The following is an 18,860-nucleotide window of genomic DNA, read 5'->3' as shown; positions in this document are numbered from 1 at the left end:
AGGAGGGGGATCACATGAAAGCCACCTGACCACATTACCCAGCATCCCTGCCTGAGGCGCTGTGAGCGGCTTGAAAACAGGAAGTGGGAAGGGGGGCGGGCCAGCCGGCCCTGGAGGCCGATTCGTAGAAATGTGGGCCAAGCAGCGTTCTGGGTATTTGGCTTTGGTGGAGGTTGTGAGGCCAGGTTCAGCCCAGGGATCTGGGACTGCAGAGCTGGGGGAGGGGCCGGGCATGGAAGAGGGGCTGGGTCCAGCTGGGCTGGGCTGGGGGCTGTGCCTGCAGCCTGTGAGGGCTGCACCTGCCTCAACCCCTTGGGGGCCGAGCCCACCTCCCTGTTGTCTTCACACTTTCACACACTCCATCACAACAGCCTGCAGGCATGGGTTTTATTGTCCTGTTTGCAGGACGCGATACCTGAGTCCTCAGGTTGGCTCTCCTGCCTGGAGCGTGTTTCACTGGGGAAACTGTATGAGCAGGGCAGGTCTGGGTTCCTCTGGCAGGAATCGAGGGCGATTGGATCAGAGGGACTTCCAGGGTGGTGGTGTCAGATGGAATTGGAGGGGGCCAGACATCAGGTGGCAAGAAAAGTCCTTCCCCACCCACATGGGCTCCTAGGAATCTGAGAAGTCCGGGGAGCCCTAGGATGTTAGAGCAAGGGTCCCTGGAGTTGCGGATCCCTGATGGGGAAACTGAATCCTGGAGTGGGGAATGGACATGCCCCGAGGTCCCCAGAGTTGGGGGAGCTGAGACAAGGGCACCCGTGCCTAGCCCATGGTATCCTCCCTCACCCCAGGGCCACGCGTGCCCCTCAGGCCTTCCCTGTGCTGCACCACCTTCCTTTGCATGGGAAGTAGAGTTCAGACCCACCTGAGGACATGCAACAGGGAGATTGACACCTCCTTAAGGGGAGGGGAGAGGGGCTGGACCCCCTCACCCCTCACCCCTCATCCTGGCACCTTCTGCAGCTGGTGGTGCAGGCAGGGCTTTTCCACGGCAACGAGATGCTGTGCAAGACGGTGTCCAGCTCGGAGGTGAGCGTGTGCTCGGAACCTGTGTGGAAGCAGCGGCTAGAGTTCGACATCCACATCTGCGACCTGCCCCGCATGGCCCGTCTCTGCTTTGCACTGTACGCCGTGATCGAGAAAGCCAAGAAGGCCCGCTCCACCAAGAAGAAGTCCAAGAAGGCGGTGGGTCCCGGGGCCGGCGGGGAGGGGTGCAGGCCCCGGGGAGCCAGCGCAGCCCCTTGCTGGGCCACTCACCACTCTCCTCCCGGCAAGCACACAGCCTGGGGATGGGAGTCCTGGGATTGCTTGTGGACCCCAGCCTCCTCGTCCACCCCAGTCTGGCCACCAGCCCTGCTCGAGGGACACTCTGGGCTCCTGGGCTCCTATGCATGCTGCCTCAGAATATCTGGCCTGGGCTGTGGTCCTGCAGGAACCTGCAGGTAGTGCCCTGGGATGGAAGGACAAGCACAGTGTCATCCCTGGAGCAGAAAAGCCTGACTCAGTGGCTGGCCTGGAGGCACAGTGGCTGGGTGCTGAGTCATGGTCCCAGTATGTGGCTCCCCTTGGGGCTGATTCACTCCGAGCTGAGCTGGGCTGGGCTGGCCTCCGGGCTGTGCCGTCTGTTTGGGGATTTCTCAAGAAGCCAGGAGGGCCGGGCGTGGTGGCTCATGCCTGTAATCCCAGCACTCTGGGAGGCCAAGGCGGGTGGCTCACAAGGTCAGGAGTTTGAGACCAGCCTGGCCAATATGATGAAACCCCGTCTCTACTAAATATACAAAAAAATTAGCCAGGCGTGGTGGTGCATGCCTACTTGGGAGGCTGAGGCATGAGAATTGCTTGAACCCAGGAGGCGGAGGTTGCAGTGAGCCGAGATCGCGCCACTACACTCCAGCCTGGGCGACAGAGCAAGACTCCGTCTCAAAAAAAAAAAAAAAAAAAGCCTGAGTAGGGGTGAGGGTGGGAACAGGAGGGGGCAGCAGATGTCGGCTGGCTTCACCTCTGGAGCCCTCAGAGGAAAGAGGAAAAAGCGGCTCCTCTCCTTCCCCAAGCAGGGTCTCCCAGGGGTCTGGTGGGGAGACCTTAGCTGGGCTCTGGGTCTTCTCGGGTGGGGTGCCGGGGGAGGGCAGCGAAGTTGGGTCTAGAGGCCCCTGAGTGGCTGTCCTCACCTGCCCTGTCCTCCTGCAGGACTGCCCCATTGCCTGGGCCAACCTCATGCTGTTTGACTACAAGGACCAGCTTAAGACTGGGGAACGCTGTCTCTACATGTGGCCCTCCGTCCCAGGTCGGCCCAGGCCCGGGAGGGAGAGGCGTTGGGAATGTGAGGGTCCCAGAAATGCTGGTCTCCCCTCTACAACTTCCTCTGCCCCTGTGTTCAGATGAGAAGGGCGAGCTGCTGAACCCCACAGGCACTGTGCGTAGTAACCCCAACACGGATAGCGCCGCCGCCCTGCTCATCTGCCTGCCTGAGGTGGCCCCGCACCCCGTGTACTATCCCGCCCTGGAGAAGGTCAGTGGGGGCCCCGCCACGTGAGGCTGAGGGGCTGACGGGGAGCTCTCCTGGCCCTGCTCCTGGAGCTCTTCAGAGAGTGCTCCCTGGCCACGTTGGGGCCGGGCTACCAGGCATATCTGGGGTCTTCCCAGGGGCCATTTTGCCTGCAGGGACGCTGCGCAATCTGATGACATTTTCGATTGTCACAGCTGCTGGGAGGGATGCTCTTGGCATCTCGTGGGTGGAGGCCAGAGCTACTGTGGATATGCCTCCATGCACGGGACAGCGCCCCCTCAAGGATGATCGGGGTGGCGACCCCCTGCCTGGGGATCCTGCCTGGGCTGGTCCAGGCCCTGGGGGACGCTGAGTGCAGCTGTTTGTTGCAGATCTTGGAGCTGGGGCGGCACAGTGAGTGTGTACATGTCACTGAGGAGGAGGTGAGTGAGGTGGGGGTGTGGGGTGGGGGCACGGAGCCGGCATGGAGCCAGAGCCCTCACCCCTGCCCATACCCCTCAGCAGCTGCAGCTGCGGGAAATCCTGGAGCGGCGGGGGTCTGGGGAGCTGTATGAGCATGAGAAGGACCTGGTGTGGAAGCTGCGGCACGAAGTCCAGGAGCACTTCCCGGAGGCGCTAGCCCGGCTGCTGCTGGTCACCAAGTGGAACAAGCACGAGGATGTGGCCCAGGTGGGTGGGGAGGGGCACCTGAGGGTGAAGCTGGGGGCAGACCACAGCATCTGGCTACCCACCACCCTGACCCTGGCCAACCCTCACCCTGACCCCGGCCGGCCATCATCCTGACCCCAGCCAACCCTCACCCTGACCCCGGCCAACCCTCATCCTGACCCCGGCCGGCCATCATCCTGACCCCAGCCAACCCTCACCCTGACCCCGGCCAACCCTCACCCTGACCCCGGCCAACCCTCATCCTGACCCTGGCCGGCCATCATCCTGACCCCGGCCAACCCTCACCCTGACCCCGGCCAACCCTCACCCTGACCCTGGCCGGCCATCATCCTGACCCCGACCACCTCCACTCTGACCCCGGCCACCCCGAAGCCTGACCTCGGCCTCTACTCCCCACAGATGCTCTACCTGCTGTGCTCCTGGCCGGAGCTGCCTGTCCTGAGCGCCCTGGAGCTGCTGGACTTCAGCTTCCCTGATTGCCACGTAGGCTCCTTTGCCATCAAGTCGCTGCGGAAACTGACGTGAGTCCCAGCTGGGAATTCCCCACTTCTCCAGAGGGCAGCTGTGTCCTGGCTGCCAGGACCTGGGCTCTGGATGGGGCCTGAAACTTCTCGTGGGCTTGCTCCCTCCTGCCTGGCCTCCCTCTGGCTGCCGAGGGAGCTCCCTCCTGTCCTGAGTCAGGGAGCTCCGGGCCCCAGCGCCTTCCTTCCCTGCAGGGACGATGAGCTGTTCCAGTACTTGCTGCAGCTGGTGCAGGTGCTAAAGTATGAGTCCTACCTGGACTGCGAGCTGACCAAATTCCTGCTGGACCGGGCCCTGGCCAACCGCAAGATCGGCCACTTCCTTTTCTGGCACCTCCGGTAGCGGGACTCGCCCCAGCCGTTCTGTGGGAATCCCAGCCCCTGAGTCTCCCCGGAAGGCCATGGGGGATGTTTCCAGCAGGCCTGGGTGTCCTGGCCTCACTAGGTCCTGCTGGGTGGGAGGGGCTGCGTGGTCCTGCCTGGCGAGGCTCAGCCCTCCCTTCCCCTTCCAGCTCCGAGATGCACGTGCCGTCGGTGGCCCTGCGCTTCGGCCTCATCTTGGAGGCCTACTGCAGGGGCAGCACCCACCACATGAAGGTGCTGATGAAGCAGGTGAGGCTCAGGGCCCTGGGGGTGGGCAGGCGGCGGCCCTGAGCCTCTGAGAATCCCCAGGGCTGGGCCAAGGCTGGGACCTGCCCACTGCCACTCTCCCATCTGCCCACCAGGGGGAAGCACTGAGCAAACTGAAGGCACTGAACGACTTCGTCAAGCTGAGCTCTCAGAAGACCCCCAAGCCCCAGACGAAGGAGCTGATGCACTTGTGCATGCGGCAGGAGGCCTACCTAGAGGCCCTCTCCCACCTGCAGTCCCCACTCGACCCCAGCACCCTGCTGGCTGAAGTCTGGTGAGCCCAAGCCCCACCATGAGGGCTCCTCCCACCTCTGGGAGGCCGGCGGAGGAGCCCCCTGACTGCCCGCTCTCTGTCCCGGCAGTGTGGAGCAGTGCACCTTCATGGACTCCAAGATGAAGCCCCTGTGGATCATGTACAGCAACGAGGAGGCAGGCAGCGGCGGCAGCGTGGGCATCATCTTTAAGAACGGGGATGGTGAGGGCCTGGCCTCCCCACACCCCGCCTGTGCTGCCCTGGGGGGTCCTGGGGTGCTCCTAGAGTTGGGGTGGAGAAGACAGAATCCTGGGACTTAGGAGCTTGGGTGTGGCTGGAAGCAGAGAACCTACCAGAAACTCATACTTCTCCTCCCACTGGCCGGCGGCACAGACCTCCGGCAGGACATGCTGACCCTGCAGATGATCCAGCTCATGGACGTCCTGTGGAAGCAGGAGGGGCTGGACCTGAGGTGAGGGCCCCCACCCGCTGTCGTCCCTTGGTGTCTGTGCCTAGCCTGGGAGTCTGTGCCTCTGGAAGGGTCCTTGTCGAAGGTGGCATGACCATCTTAGCTGGGGAAAGGGCTGTCCTAGGAAGAGCTGGGAGCAGTTTAACTCTAGGCCAGGAGGTGGTGGGCAGCATTATGCATGAAGGCCACTCCTGGGGCTTAGTGTGTACCCTGCTCTGTTGCTTTAGTTGCCCGGGTGCCCCTGGCTCCCTCAGCCCATCTTGGGAAACAGTGGCATCTTCTCCCAAGGCCCCTGGCTGGTTCTGTTCCAAGCAAACGTGAGCTCAGCCATGGTGCTTTCTGCACCTGAGGTGCTGGTGCTGGTGTCTCCAAGGAGCCAGCATCGCTCCCCTGCTTTTTAGCAATGTGGACAACAGCATCTTCTGTGGCTTTTGGGGGCACCATGAGTTTCTGGGGCTCAAGTGGCCTCAGGGACAGCCCTTGACCATGCCATTTGCCCGTCCCTCTTCCCACTTGCCTAGGATGACCCCCTACGGCTGCCTCCCCACCGGGGACCGCACAGGCCTCATTGAGGTGGTACTCCGCTCAGACACCATTGCCAACATCCAACTCAACAAGAGCAACATGGCAGCCACAGCCGCCTTCAACAAGGATGCCCTGCTCAACTGGCTGAAGTCCAAGAACCCAGGGTGGGTTTCAGGCCCAGGGAGGAGACTCCACACCTTCTTTCCAAGAGGTGTGGAGTGGGAGGCCTAACCTGTCAGAGCAAAGGAGCGGGGAGGGGCCTCAGACCATCTCTGTGGCTATTTGGCTCAGTTGAGGACCAGCCTGTGTCTGGGTTGGGGTGAGGCGGGTCTCTGTTCCCCAAGTATCAGTGTCTCTTGCTATGCAACACCATCCAAAGTGCAGGGCCTTAAAAAACAGCCATTTAAGATTGGCTCACAAATTTGCAGTCTAGGGCTGGGCTCAGCTGGGCGGCCCTTCTGCTGGTTCTGCATAATCACTCTGCAGTTGTTCTCATCTGGTGCCTTAACTGGGCCAGCAGGGTCTGAGATAACGCGTCTCATTCCTGGGGCCTTGGCGCCAGCTGTCTGTGATGCCTCTCTGCATGAGGCGTCCTCATTTAGCAGCCTCACCTTCTCTCCATGGCTCTGTATTGAGGGTGTGGGGTTCAAGATCTGCAGGTGTCTTCAGGCCTTGGCTCTGGAGTAGCGTCTGCAAGTGACATCCGGCGTTGTGTCCTCCATGTTCTGTTGGTCAAAGCAAGTCACAGGGCCAGATTCAAGGGGAGAGGGAGTAATAACCCACCTCTTGGTAGGAGGAGCTGCAAAATGGTGTGGCCATGGTTTTCAATCTTCCCCACCCAGGGAGGCCCTGGATCGAGCCATTGAGGAGTTCACCCTCTCCTGTGCTGGCTACTGTGTGGCCACATATGTGCTGGGCATCGGCGATCGGCACAGCGACAACATCATGATCCGAGAGAGTGGGCAGGTACAGGGGGTGGTGCTGGCAGCTGCCGCGGGGACCTGGCTTCTGGCCCCAGCCTGCTGGCCCTTCTGCCTGGCACACAGCTCTGTGGCAGGGGTCCCCCAGCCCTGCTGGCTTCCTGTCTCCCCTGGATTCTCTCCTCTCTGACACCTTCTCAATCCTCCCCCTCCTCTCCTCTCCCCTCAGCTGTTCCACATTGATTTTGGCCACTTTCTGGGGAATTTCAAGACCAAGTTTGGAATCAACCGTGAGCGTGTCCCATTCATCCTCACCTATGACTTTGTCCATGTGATTCAGCAGGGGAAGACTAATAACAGTGAGAAATTTGAAAGGTAAGAGTGCCTGAGCCCCACCAGATGCCCCTCAGTGTGGGGCCCCAGTGAACAGGGCAGAGGTTCCCAGGCAGGGTGCAGGATGGGGCTCAGCTCTCAGCCCCAAACTTGGCCCCTCACCCCAGCTGGTGATGGGTTTGAAACATGCCCCTGCTCTGCCCTGCAGTGCCCCTTTTGGGCAATGTGGGCAGGTTTGTGGGTCGTATAGCAGGAGGCTGGCTGGGGCACGGGGGTCAGTTAGAAGAACTGGGGGCCTCGTGTCCACCCATTTCCAGGGCAAGGGCAGGTGCCTTCAGGGAAGGGGCTGGTTGAATGCAGAGCGGCCCTCTGGCCTGTGGCTGGGAGGACCCAGAGCCTCTCACCTCCTGTGCCCCCCACCTGCAGGTTCCGGGGCTACTGTGAAAGGGCCTACACCATCCTGCGGCGCCACGGGCTTCTCTTCCTCCACCTCTTTGCCCTGATGCGGGCGGCAGGCCTGCCTGAGCTCAGCTGCTCCAAAGACATCCAGTACCTCAAGGTATGTGCCAGGCAGGGAGTCTTCTGTCGCCAATGGCCTTCCAAGGCCTGCCCCCGAGCAATTCGACCTAGGAGGGCCCTGAGTGCGGTAGGCCCCAAAGGGCACTGAGCTCTGTGTGCCTTACGCCGTCCAAGGACCCAGCAGTAGGGTTGGTGGGCGGTGGAGGGGGAAGTGGCTGGAACAGAGTTGAGCCACCTGGGCATGGTTCCACCTAGTGGCAGATGTGTAGTGACCTCTTCGGGTTGGGCCACTGTGCTCGGGCTGCGGGGCTTTCAGGTATCCACAGGGCCACATGAGATCTGGCTCCCTCTGCCTTCTAAAAGATATTTTTCGGCCGGGCGCAGTGGCTCACGCCTGTAATCCCAGCACTTTGGGAGGCCGAGGTGGGTGGATCACCTGAGGTCGGGAGTTCGAGACCAGCCTGACCAACATGGAGAAACCCCATCTCTACTAAAAATACAAAATTAGCCGAGCATGGTGGTGCACACCTGTAACCCCAGCACTTTGGGAGGCCAAGGCAGGTGGATCATGAGGTCAGGAGTTCGAGATCAGCCTGACCAACATGGTAAAACCCTGTCTCTACTAAAAATAGAAAAGTTAGCCAGGTGTGGTAGCAGGCACCTCTAATCCCAGCTACTCAGGAGGCTGAGGCAGAAGAATCACTTGAACCTGGGAGGCAGAAGTTGCAGTGAGCCGAGATCATGCCACTGCACTCCAGCCTGGGCGACAGAGTAAGACTGTCTCAAAAAAAAAAAAAAAAAAAAAAAAAAAAAAAATATATATATATATATATATATATAAACCTGCTTTCAGAGGTGGCTTAGATAATGGCAGAGTGGGCCGGGCACAGTGTCAACCTGGGAACTAGGGGCTCTGGGGCCAAGACGTCTTTGGTACCTTCATTTGAGGGCGGGATCGGAATAGAGAGCTTTTCCTGGGATGCCGGGGGCTCTCTGCTAACCCCTTCATGCAGTGACTCTGAAGTCCCCAGAGAGGGCCGCATCCCAGAGCAAGGTCCGGGTCCCCTTAACGCGGACACCGCTGTGATTTGTTCGCAGGACTCCCTGGCACTGGGGAAAACAGAGGAGGAGGCGCTGAAGCACTTCCGAGTGAAGTTTAATGAAGCCCTCCGTGAGAGCTGGAAAACCAAAGTGAACTGGCTGGCCCACAACGTGTCCAAGGACAACAGGCAGTAGCGGCATCTCCCAGCCCTGGGCCCGAGAGGAGGCAGCCGCGGGCCGTGGGGACCAGGCACGCTGGTTGTCCTAAAGGGGCTGAAGAGCCTGAACTGCAAAAAGAACTTACACAGCTGCCTTTTGTTTACACTGGTTATTTATTTATGACTTGAAATGTCTTAAGGAGCTAAACAGCCATAAACGGAAATGCCTCCTCTGTGCAGCGGTGGTGCTGGGCCCCTCGAGGCCGCACCTGGCTCTCGGCTGAGGACTGTCACCCCAAGTCTTCCAGCTGGTGGATCTGGGCCCAGCGAAGACTGTTCTCCTCCTGGGGTCACCACCTTCCCAGGCCTCCCGCCAGACTGCCTGGGTCCTGGCGCCTGGCGGTCACCTGGTGCCTACTGTCCGACAGGACGCCCTGATCCTTGTGCAACCCGCCCTGTGTGTCCTCCCTAGACTGAGTTCTGGCAGCTCCCCAAGGTGCCTGGGGTACCCTCTAGATTCAGGGATGTTTGCTCTCCACTTTTCAAGTGGGTCTTGGGTACGAGAATTCCCTCACCTCTCTCTGCTGTAAAGTGATTTTGTTTGCAGGTAAGAAAACAATAGATGACTCACCACACCTCTACGACTGGGGAGATCAGGCCCAGCCCCATAAAGGAGAATCTGCGCTGGTCCTCAGGGCGTGTTAAAGAGATCTGGGCCTCGTGTAGCTCACCCTGGTCACACACGAAGGCGAAGGTGGGTCAGAGGCGAATACTCCGCCATTATCTCAATTTTTTTTTTTTTTTTTTTGAGATGGAGTCTCAGTTGCCCAGGCTGGAGCGCAGTGGTGTAATCGTGGCTCACTGTAACCTCCACCTCCCGGGTTCTGAGCCTCCCGGGTACTCAGCCTCCTGAGTAGCTGGGGTTACAGGCGTCCACCACCATAGCCAGCTAATTTTTGTATTTTTAGTAGAGACAGGGTTTCACCATGTTGGCCAGGCTGGTCTCGAACTCCTGACCTCCAGGTGATCCACCCACCTCAGCCTCCCAAAGTGCTGGCATTACAGGCATGACGCCGTGCCCAGCCCACTCTGCCATTATCTAAGCCACCTCTCAAAGCAGGTTTTAACAAAAGGATGAGGCCAGATCTCTTTTGGGAACCTGCTGTGAGAGTGCTCAGGTAGCAGAAGTGTGAGAGCGAGGACGCATGCTGGGATCTTTCTCTTTGACTGTACTTAGTTTGAAATGGTGCAGGCTTAGTCTTAAGCCTCCAAAGGCCTGGATTTGAACAGCTTTAGAAATGCAGGTTCCAGGGCTTCTCCCAGCCTTCAGAAGCCAACTCTGCAGATGGGGCTAGGACTATGGGCTTTTAGCAGCCCCCAGGTGACCCTAACGTATCAGCCGTGGACTCAGGACCTACCCGGTGATGCTGTTGATCTCTCAAAGGTCTTCCAAAACTCAACAGAGCCAGAAGTAGCCGCCTGCTCAGCGGCTCAGGTGCCAGCTCTGTTCTGATCCACCAGGGGTCCGTCAGCAGCCAGTGCTACCCGCGGGGCACCTCCCTGGCCACACGCCTGTTCCTAGCAAGTGCTGAAACTCACCAGACCGTCTGCCTTTTTGAAATGGGGAAAGCCGTGCGTGCGCGTGTTATTTATTTAAGTGCGCCTGTGTGCGCGGGCGTGGGAGCACACTTTGCACAGCCACAGCGTTTCTGGTTTGGGTGTACAGTCTTGTGTGCCTGGCGAGAAGAATATTTTCTATTTTTTTAAGTCATTTCATGTTTCTGTCTGGGGAAGGCGAGTTCAGTATCACTGATGTGGGTTGAGACCAGCACTCTGTGAAACCTTGAAATGAGAAGTAAAGGCAGATGAAAAGAAAGAAAAAGTATTTTTATGTTCTTATGTTCTCGGCTCAAAAAGAAACAAGGGAGTGCAGGTTTAAAACCAAAACAGGAGAGAAGACAAACCCCACTCCGGCTGGAGTTAGAACCAGAACTTTATTGTAGCAGATACACTTTCTGACCTGTCAATCATCAATATACACATCTGCGAAGGGAAACCGCGCAGTGACAGCATGAGGACATCCCCTGGGCGTGAGCGTCTGTCCGCTGTCTAAACGGAGCAGCTACAGGGACAGGACATGGAGGATGGCCACACACAGCACAGCACAGCCACCAGTGTCCTCAGAACCAGCAGTCAGGGTCACAGAACAGTATTCAGAATGATTGCCCACCCGTTTTAGAAATCTAAAAGTTTACATGTAACTAAGAGCAAAGTGCTATGTGGGTTTTTAGACCATGACTGTTTTCTCTCCTTTTGCCCTACCACTGAACACAGCAGCAGGGCTCCTGGGGGGAGAGGGATTTCAACCCCCTCTGATGGCAGGAGGCATCCCACGGGGGCGGGGGCTCTGGGGAGGAGAGAGGAGAGAACAGGCTGTTGTGGAAAATTCCAGCACTTTGCCTTCAGGCCATGGGTCTCTGCTGGACGTTCTGAGTACAGATCACTCAGGCCTCCTGCCTTCTCCGAAGGGAGTGGTCAGCCGGTCTGCAGGACACCTGTCAGTCTCTCCTTTTACCAGCAGGGAAATGCACATCTCAGCATAAACCACAAGGCTGCACACGGTGAGACCAGGCCACTGCACAGGGAGCTGCTGTCGGAGGAGTGTGGAAAAGGGGCCAGTGACCCCGCACCCCTGCACCCCACGCCAAATTAGGAACAGGTCAAATCCCAAAGCTGAGGCCCGGCTACTTGTAGCTGCCAAAGGGTGGCCCTGGTCCAGTCTCTTGAGCAGCACAGCTAAAGGCCTGTGACCCTGACTCCCGGCCACACTCAGACCTGAGCAGGGGCTGGGACGGGGCTGGGCCTCTCCCTTCGGCGTCGGGGGAGGGAGGGCCCGGTGGGAAGAGCCCGTGCTCAGAGCTCTGAACTTCACTTTACATTCCAGTCCCGGGTTACACTAGCACAAAGGACACAAGGAATCCGATTTATTTACAAAATATTAAAAAGTCAGTTAATCATCTACACAGTACCCCCCCATCCTGCCATTATTTATACATGCACTAGTTTGGAAAAAATAAAAACTTTTTTTAAAAAAGAAAAAAATGATTACCGGGTGGGAGTGAGCATGTTTTACCCTTTGTCAACGAGTCCAGCTGGCATGGCTTTTCTGGAGTGTGAGGGGCCAGCGTCCTCTCCCCGGGGCGGGGGAGACTCCAGACACAAATGCAGGGCCTGAGGCGCTGCGAGGCCCCTGTGCGAGCCGGATGGCGGCCAGAGAGGACGTGTCGGCTCCTCGTGGGACTGAAGAGAGCGACCAGGCAGAGGGCAGGCGGGAGCCTAGGGTCCTACACACCAAGCACGGCGACGATCGTGGCGGGGAGGGGTCTGCACACCTACTGGCTGAAATGACTTTGTACATCGTGGACCCTTGGGACTGGGAGAACAGATGGCAGCAGAGTCTTTGGAAGCAGAAACCAAGATGGCCGGGGGCGCGGGTCAGTAGCTGAGGGTGGAGTCATCCCACTCCAGCTGCTGCTGCCGGGTCGCGTTCTGGGGGTCGCCCTGCTCCCCCTCCTCCTCCTCGCTGCTCTCCGACTCTGCGCTGGTGATGTCATCTTCTTCCTCGCCGTCCTCGCTCTCCTCTTCCTCCTCTTCCTCCTCCTCCTCCTCACTGCTATGCTGGTCCTCGTAGGTCTGGCAAGAAGAAGTGACAGCCACGTGAGTCCAGCCCTGCCCACAGCCCTGTCACCCGGCATTCTCCTCTCCACAGCCACAGAGGAAGGAGAACTTGCCCCAGCGTCTCCCTCCCCAGCGAGAGTAGCCAGAAGTGAAGGGAAGGCCGGGCACGGTGGCTCACGCCTGTAATCCCCACACTTTGGGAGGCCGAGGTGGGCGGATCACGAGGTCAGGAGATCGAGACCATCCTGGCTAACACGGTGAAACCCCATCTCTACTAAAAATACAAAAAATTAGCCAGGCGTGGTTGTGGGCACCTGTAGTCCCAGCTACTTGGGAGGCTGAGGCCGGAGAATGGTGTCAATCTGGGAGGCGGAGCTTGCAGTGAGCCGAGATGGCGCCACTGCACTCCAGCCTGGGCGACACAGGGAGACTCCATCTTAGCAACAACAACAAAAAAGAAGTGAAGGGAAAACAAAGCTCCAGTGAGTACCCATGGAGTCACCCACATACAAGGCAGCTGGGGACAGCACCTCGGCTACCCCACCAGAGAATTCTCTCAGGAGTCCCATGGCCAAGAGCGCCCAGCCCTGGCACGGCTCACCTCCACACTTAGTAGGCAGCACGGCCTTGAATAAGGCCTCTCTGAGCCTCGGTTTACCCATGAAGACACCTAAGCCCCAGGCTTGCTGAGCAGATGATGCGATGGAAAGCGTGTGAACCCGAAGGAGCCGCGCCATACTGGCTTCTCGGAGGCCCTGGCCCGCACTGCCTCTCAGTCTTGGAGGTCGCCTGCCCACTCCTACCTCCATGGGGTTGACAGTGATGGTCAAGGCGGAGTCGTCCCAGTCCATCTCGTTCTCCTTCCCGGTGTCCTGATCCCGCATGGTCCGCTGATGTGCGGCACGGATCCGAAACACCCCCAGGATGATCATGAACACCAGGAAGCTGACGCACACCACAATCACAACGGTCGCAGTGCTGGGGACGACTGTGGGAGAATGAGGGGGCGAGGCGTGAGTGAGGTCACTCAGCCCAGAGGGCCAGCGTGCCCTTGACCTCCTCGGCTGTGCCCGGTCAAAACGGTCTGGACGGCATGCTTCATCTGAACCCAGACGCCAGGAGGAAATACCAGGAAAAGCTCAGCATGGGCCTCGAATCTGGCTCGGCCACATCCTGCTCTATAGCTGCGGGTGACATCATCTGCCCTCTTTGAGGGCTTTCGTTTTCTTGTGTGTGACGGGGAATAATTGGGACAGGGACTGACCGGCAGTCATGCTGAGCAGGAGGCTGTGCCCACGGTGGGGTGGGGGCAGGGCGGACGGCATGGAGCATCTCTGCTCAGTCTCCCTCCCCTTGTCCTACCTGCAAATGGGTGGGGGTTGGCCAGGTTGTGGCCTGACAGGTCAACAAAGGAGCGGTGTTCCGGGTGCACGAACTGTGGCTGGGCAGCCATGTGGTTGGCGTGTTCCACGGGGTTGGCCGTGTGGATTACATTCACCTACAGCGGAGAAAGAGAAAGGAACGCTGGAGACATCCTGAGCCTATCCCAGAGGTGACAGTGGAGTCCCGCAGCTGGCATGACCAGTGCCACTCAGAGTGGCTCCAGGACTGCAGCTGGGGGCAAATGGAGCTACGGGAAAAAGACCAAAAAAAAAAAAAAATCAAGAGTAAGCACTTAAAAAACAGAAACAGAAAAATAAAAACCAACCAAACAAAAGAGAGTACTAAGCACTTAAAAACTGCTGTAACAATCTAGTATTGTCAGACGTTCCAGAAATGTATCACTTTTCTAATTATTATTATTATTATTTGTTGAGACTGGGTCTTGCTGTGCTGCCCAGGCTGGAGCACAGGAGCTGTTCACAGACATGATCACGACTCACTGCAGCCTGGAACTTCTGTGCTCAAGTAATCCCCCCCCTTCAGCCTCTCAGGTAGCTGGGACTACAGACAAGCACCACGCACCTGGCCGCAATCCATTTTTCTTGCATTTTATAAAAGATTATGCTCAAAACAAGAGCAGAAAAACAAGCCGACGGCCCTCCCCCTGGGTCGTTTGGGAAGCACTGGCGCAGACCTTTCTTCCTCAAACCACAGTCGTGTGACAGCGCCAATCACTACCACTGATTTCCTTTCCAATCTGTTCCCCTTTGGCTCAAACAAAACAGGCGTCGGTTCTGCAGCACCGAATTTAGCATTCTGCTCTTGAGTTCGTGGTGAGATGTTCCATTGCTAAGAGTAACTTTGGGTCAGTTTTCTCCAGGCCACAGAGGGCCTGAGCAATGAAGCAGCTGCTGGATAGGTCTGTAGACGACCTCAGAGCAGGATGAGCTGCCCTCTACGCAGTGTGGCCTGTGAGTCACCATCACCAGCCTCAGCAGTACTGGTCCTGCCCGTGCGGGTCCCTGCATGAGCCCCTCTCAACCTGGGCCGAAGACTCAACTTCATTCACAGAAGGGCCAGTGACCTGGCACAGATGCAAAGAACTTTTGGTTCCCTGGGAGCTGCTCTTTCTAAAACAGCGCCCTTGGCTGGCCACAGTGGTTCATGCCTGTAATCCTAGCACTTTGGGAGGCCAAGGCAGGTGGATTGCTTGAGCCCAGTGGGGACAAGACCAGCCTGGGCAACATAGTGAGAACTCGTCTCAATCAATCAATCAATCAATCAATAAAACAGCATCCTCCTGTTTCTCTCATGGGAAATCTCAAGAAGCCCCAAAGGCATTAACTGCCACTTGCTCTTTGTCACCTCCCTCCAAGGTTCCTTTGGCTACAATTCAGGCTGAGGCAGCAGGGGAAAGGGGAGCACCCCCCACCCCAAACATAACCTGTCGCTCCAACAAGCCCAGGTGTAACCTGCAGCAGGCCCCAGGCTGGAAAGGCAACCCCCTAGAATGAGCCTGCACAGCTGCCACCGTGAATGCTCTAAGGGCTGGCAGTTGTGAACATCAGGGCTGCAAATCAGAGCACTCACTCACTGCTGCTATTGGCCCTGCTCTGTGGGAGCCCCGTACTCACCTCCACCTTAAATTCGTTGCTGATGTAGCGGCCATTCAGCTCCGAGCAGATGAGCTTAAACTTCCGGTCAAGCAAGGACCTGGCGTGCCAGTTCCGATAGCGCAGGAGGTGCAAAACCTCCTCGTAGCTGGCCATGGTGTCCACACCTGCGGGGGTGGAAAGGGGGAAGATTGCTGGGTGGCTTCGGGCAGGAGCATGGGCAGGGCTGCAGCCGTCAGCACAGGCAGGCTCAATCAGACACCGGGTTAGCTAGGCCAAGGGGTCACACAAGTTGGCCTTCCAGCCATGGGAATAAATGCAGTGTGCACAAGGGCATTCTTCCCTCTGCGGGGGACATGCCATCCCACGCTTCAACCCTCCCCCTTTAAAGAGTAGTGGCTACCCATCCGATTCCTGTCCAGGAGACAGGAGTGTGCATGCAGCCAACAACGATCCCAGTGAACGTGCTCCTTCCCCATCTCCCTCTAAGATAACTCAACATTCTCAGATGGCAGGCGGCAGCCAGCCAAGAGCTCTCAAGGTCCCCTGTTGCGGCCTGGCTCACCAGCATGGCTGCGACGCTCCCCTTACCTGTGAAGGTCATGCCCAGCTCAGAGCTGCTCACTTCGATGCCCTTCTGCTGCAGGCGGGCCATGTCCACTTCTAGGCTCTCCTGCTCGTGGTTCAGCTCCTCTCCCTCCACTGTGACCTCACACGTATCCAGGTCATGCACGATCTCCTCAGACACCAGTGATTCTTGAACTGCAAAAGAGGCCCAACCAGAAATATAGCAGGGGCAGTTGGGCCCAGCGTGGTGGGGCACACTCGATGCCCTGCCGGCTCACCCCAAACCTACATGACAGAAGCGTGAGTTGCTTTCAAGAAATGGCCAGACGTGTAATCCCAGCACTTTGGGAGGCCAAGGCGGGTGGATCACCTGAGGTTAGGAGTTCGAGACCAGCATGGCCAACAGGGTGAAACCCCGTCTCTACTAAAAATACAAAAATTAACCGGGCGTCTTGGTGGGTCCCTGTAATCCCAGCTACTTGGGAGACTGAGGCAGGAGAATCACTTGAACCCAGGAGGTGGAGGTTGCAGTGAGCCAAGATCGCATCACTGCACTCCAGCCCGGGTGACAGAGCGAGCCTCCAACTCAAAAAAAGAAAAAAAACAAAAAAGAAAGAAAAAGAAATGGGGGAGTTTCATGTGTCCCAAGTAAAAATTGTGGGGACATTGTGCCCCCATGGGCTGACCAGCTTGGCAGGCACAAGCAGGGTCTCCCGCAAGTGCCCTCAACCCCCTCAACCTCAAGCCACATCTCAAAGCCTGAGAGCGACCAGGAAAAGATGCAAGACCCCTCCAGCTGGGATTCCAGAGATCACCCTGAGCTCTAGCTCACGAGTCAGATTCCAGAAGCAACCCGAGAGAACACCAACAAAACACTAAAACATCCCCAGATCCCACAAAGACAAAGAGCCCTGCAAATACACCGCCACAGCAGGGCTTCCGGCCGAGGCAAGGCAGGCCGCGCCCCACAGAGCACGTTACCTGTGGGGTCCTCAGCCCCGTCCCCTTCAGGCTCCACTTCTCTCGTGATGGTGCTGATGATGCGAAGCTCGGGAAAAAGGAACACCCCTTCTGAGCTTTCAAATTCAGAAGCTGCTCGGGCAAAATGGTGGACGCCGCTCAGGCTGATCTTGGGCTCCTCGGGCTGTAAAACCATCACGTAGCCATCTACCGGGGGGACCGAAATGCAGGTGGCCTCGTTAAAACACCTGCCAGCAAGAAATGGGAAAGGGTCAGGGCTTTGGGAGCCAATCTTTTTTTTTTTTTTTTTTTTTTTTTTGAGACGGAGTCTTGCTGTGTCGCCCAGGCTGGAGTGCAGTGGCGTGATCTCGGCTCACTGCAAGCTCCGCCTCCCGGGTTCACGCCATTCTCCCGCCTCAGCCTCCCAAGTAGCTGAGACTACAGGCGCCCGCCACCACGCCCGGCTAGTTTTTTGTATTTTTAGTAGAGACGGGGTTTCACCATGTTAGCCAGGATAGTCTCGATCTTCTGACCTCGTGATCCACCCGCCTCGGCCTCCCAAAGTGCTGGGATTACAGGCTTGAGCCACCGCGCCCGGCCCAGGGAGCCAATCTTGGAGCCCACCTGTGCAAAGGCACATGGAGGTGGGATACACAGGCCCCTACTAACACCTGCCGGGGCCACTCCAGGAACACACTTGCAAACATGATGCATAAATGTCACTCAGATCTCTCCCCCGCACTTTCTGGTAACACACGACGGCTCACCTTTCCCTACAGAAGGGGTTAGGCTGTCTTAAAAACCTAAATATACAAGTGTCATTGGGCGAAACAGGCCTACTGTTGAAAATCAAGACGTACTTGATTGTGCTGGTGATTTTGAGTCTGCGAATTCCGGGCGTGGGGAACTGCCGGGAGTTCAGGTATGAGATGTGCTGCATGGCCTTATCCAATTCCCCGATGTCTTCTCCCTCCAAGGTCAATACCAACTGACTGGGGTGTGCTTGGATCTGAAATCACATCAGACACACAGAGAAGGGGAATAAGGCGGTAACTGCAGGAGCTGAAACCACGGATGCCTCTACGAAGGGGACTGGCCTGGGGTTGATTGGAATTGCTGACTTGAAAAAGAAAAGCTCGTTTAAGTCCAGCAAACACAACTCTTTAACCCAACAGTAAACGGATCAATCACAGATGACTCCCTCATCCCACCAGCCTCTGGGGCTGCAGCCTCCGGGGCCCATGGGTGGTGTGCAGTGGAGCGCTCCGTGTTACCTGCACGCCTCTGCCACTGTCTTCCGGGACCTGCAGGTCCAGCCCCTCCTTGCAGGTATACAGACAATCGATCACCTTCTTATCTGCGAGTTTCCCGGAACGGAGAGTTAAGCCAGCCAGATTGCCTCGGAAATACTGGGTCATGTGCAGGTCGCCACCTTCAGGTCGGGAGAAAAGGCGGAAGAGTCAGGCATGCAGCTCGGCATCACCCAACTCACTTCTCACTCAAGACGGTGTTACCGGTGCTAGCAGCTCGGTGGATGGACATGCGGGTTAGTTCATACCAAGTCCTGTTAGCCTTGCAATCTACATGGAAGCGCAATGAAGAAATTAAACCGTTTATGATCATGCACATGGCCTGGAGAAAGGGAGAGTTGGGGGCGCCTCACCTGAAGCGAAGAGGTTCCCTGAGGGTCCCCACACCTCTGGCCACTCCCCGGTAAGGTGGCCTACCCTGTTCTCATCACCAGGGTATGTGGTGACACTTCCTACGCCGCCAGCCTCTCCAGCCACTGCCTTCTCAGGTGGCTGGGTTCCACGTGGCTGTTTTCTCTACCTGGCACGCCCTGGGGAATGAACCCACACAAGCGAGGCAGGGAGGATAAAAGGGAGGCTTAAAATACTCCCTGTACAGAACGGCCTATTTCAAGGATGCTATGGTATTGAGTCCCATCCTTCCTGCCTCCTCCTGAGGACTGCTGAGAAGTGCAGATGTTACAAGGAAAACCAAAACCCAGAAAATGGCCCTTGATAGATGACAACAAAGAGCCAAAAACAGGTTACACTAAACCTTGTTCTTAAACTGAAGAAGGAAAAGGGACACATTTTCAGCAATGTG

The 18,860-nt window shown here is 57.5% G+C and overlaps 2 protein-coding genes across 68 annotated transcripts in view; one reads left to right on the top strand and one right to left on the bottom strand.

Moving 5' to 3' along the window:
• The window catches only part of PIK3CD (phosphatidylinositol-4,5-bisphosphate 3-kinase catalytic subunit delta), a 100,156-nt gene extending 89,727 nt beyond the window's left edge, over positions 1 to 10,429 (top strand). For 24 of the 50 annotated variants that reach the window (XM_077974865.1, XM_077974809.1, XM_077974872.1 and 21 more), the window contains 16 exons: positions 967 to 1,188; positions 2,191 to 2,287; positions 2,382 to 2,512; positions 2,881 to 2,931; positions 3,011 to 3,178; positions 3,578 to 3,699; positions 3,895 to 4,038; positions 4,212 to 4,311; positions 4,425 to 4,603; positions 4,692 to 4,804; positions 4,976 to 5,054; positions 5,573 to 5,740; positions 6,419 to 6,542; positions 6,726 to 6,871; positions 7,256 to 7,388; positions 8,447 to 10,429. In XM_077974865.1, the coding sequence (XP_077830991.1) occupies positions 967 to 1,188; positions 2,191 to 2,287; positions 2,382 to 2,512; positions 2,881 to 2,931; positions 3,011 to 3,178; positions 3,578 to 3,699; positions 3,895 to 4,038; positions 4,212 to 4,311; positions 4,425 to 4,603; positions 4,692 to 4,804; positions 4,976 to 5,054; positions 5,573 to 5,740; positions 6,419 to 6,542; positions 6,726 to 6,871; positions 7,256 to 7,388; positions 8,447 to 8,584 (2,115 nt within the window). In that variant the 3' untranslated portion in view covers positions 8,585 to 10,429. Of the gene's footprint in view, positions 1 to 966; positions 1,189 to 2,190; positions 2,288 to 2,381; positions 2,513 to 2,703; positions 2,932 to 3,010; positions 3,179 to 3,577; positions 3,700 to 3,894; positions 4,039 to 4,211; positions 4,312 to 4,424; positions 4,604 to 4,691; positions 4,805 to 4,975; positions 5,055 to 5,572; positions 5,741 to 6,418; positions 6,543 to 6,725; positions 6,872 to 7,255; positions 7,389 to 8,446 lie in introns of all 50 variants that reach the window. The other 26 variants (XM_077974886.1, XM_077974833.1, XM_077974917.1 and 23 more) reach the window with 4 other exon arrangements.
• Positions 10,430 to 10,522: 93 nt separating this feature from the next.
• CLSTN1 (calsyntenin 1) overlaps positions 10,523 to 18,860 on the bottom strand; it is a 100,384-nt gene continuing 92,046 nt past the window's right edge. For 5 of the 18 annotated variants that reach the window (XM_028840112.2, XM_028840124.2, XM_077975070.1 and 2 more), the window contains 8 exons: positions 18,023 to 18,180; positions 17,609 to 17,757; positions 16,770 to 16,996; positions 15,813 to 15,983; positions 15,243 to 15,388; positions 13,588 to 13,723; positions 13,029 to 13,213; positions 10,523 to 12,240 (listed from right to left, as the gene is read on the bottom strand). In XM_028840112.2, the coding sequence (XP_028695945.2) occupies positions 12,043 to 12,240; positions 13,029 to 13,213; positions 13,588 to 13,723; positions 15,243 to 15,388; positions 15,813 to 15,983; positions 16,770 to 16,996; positions 17,609 to 17,757; positions 18,023 to 18,180 (1,370 nt within the window). In that variant the 3' untranslated portion in view covers positions 10,523 to 12,042. Of the gene's footprint in view, positions 12,241 to 12,944; positions 13,252 to 13,463; positions 13,724 to 13,859; positions 13,968 to 15,198; positions 15,448 to 15,786; positions 15,984 to 16,769; positions 16,997 to 17,608; positions 17,758 to 18,022; positions 18,181 to 18,860 lie in introns of those variants that run through there. The other 13 variants (XR_013408248.1, XR_013408252.1, XR_013408250.1 and 10 more) reach the window with 5 other exon arrangements.

Source organism: Macaca mulatta, chromosome 1, assembly GCF_049350105.2.
Source record: "Macaca mulatta isolate MMU2019108-1 chromosome 1, T2T-MMU8v2.0, whole genome shotgun sequence".
NCBI classification, from domain to species: Eukaryota; Metazoa; Chordata; class Mammalia; order Primates; family Cercopithecidae; genus Macaca; species Macaca mulatta.
Note: the sequence above shows the minus strand (reverse complement) of the source record. Positions and strands in the feature narration are given on the sequence as shown.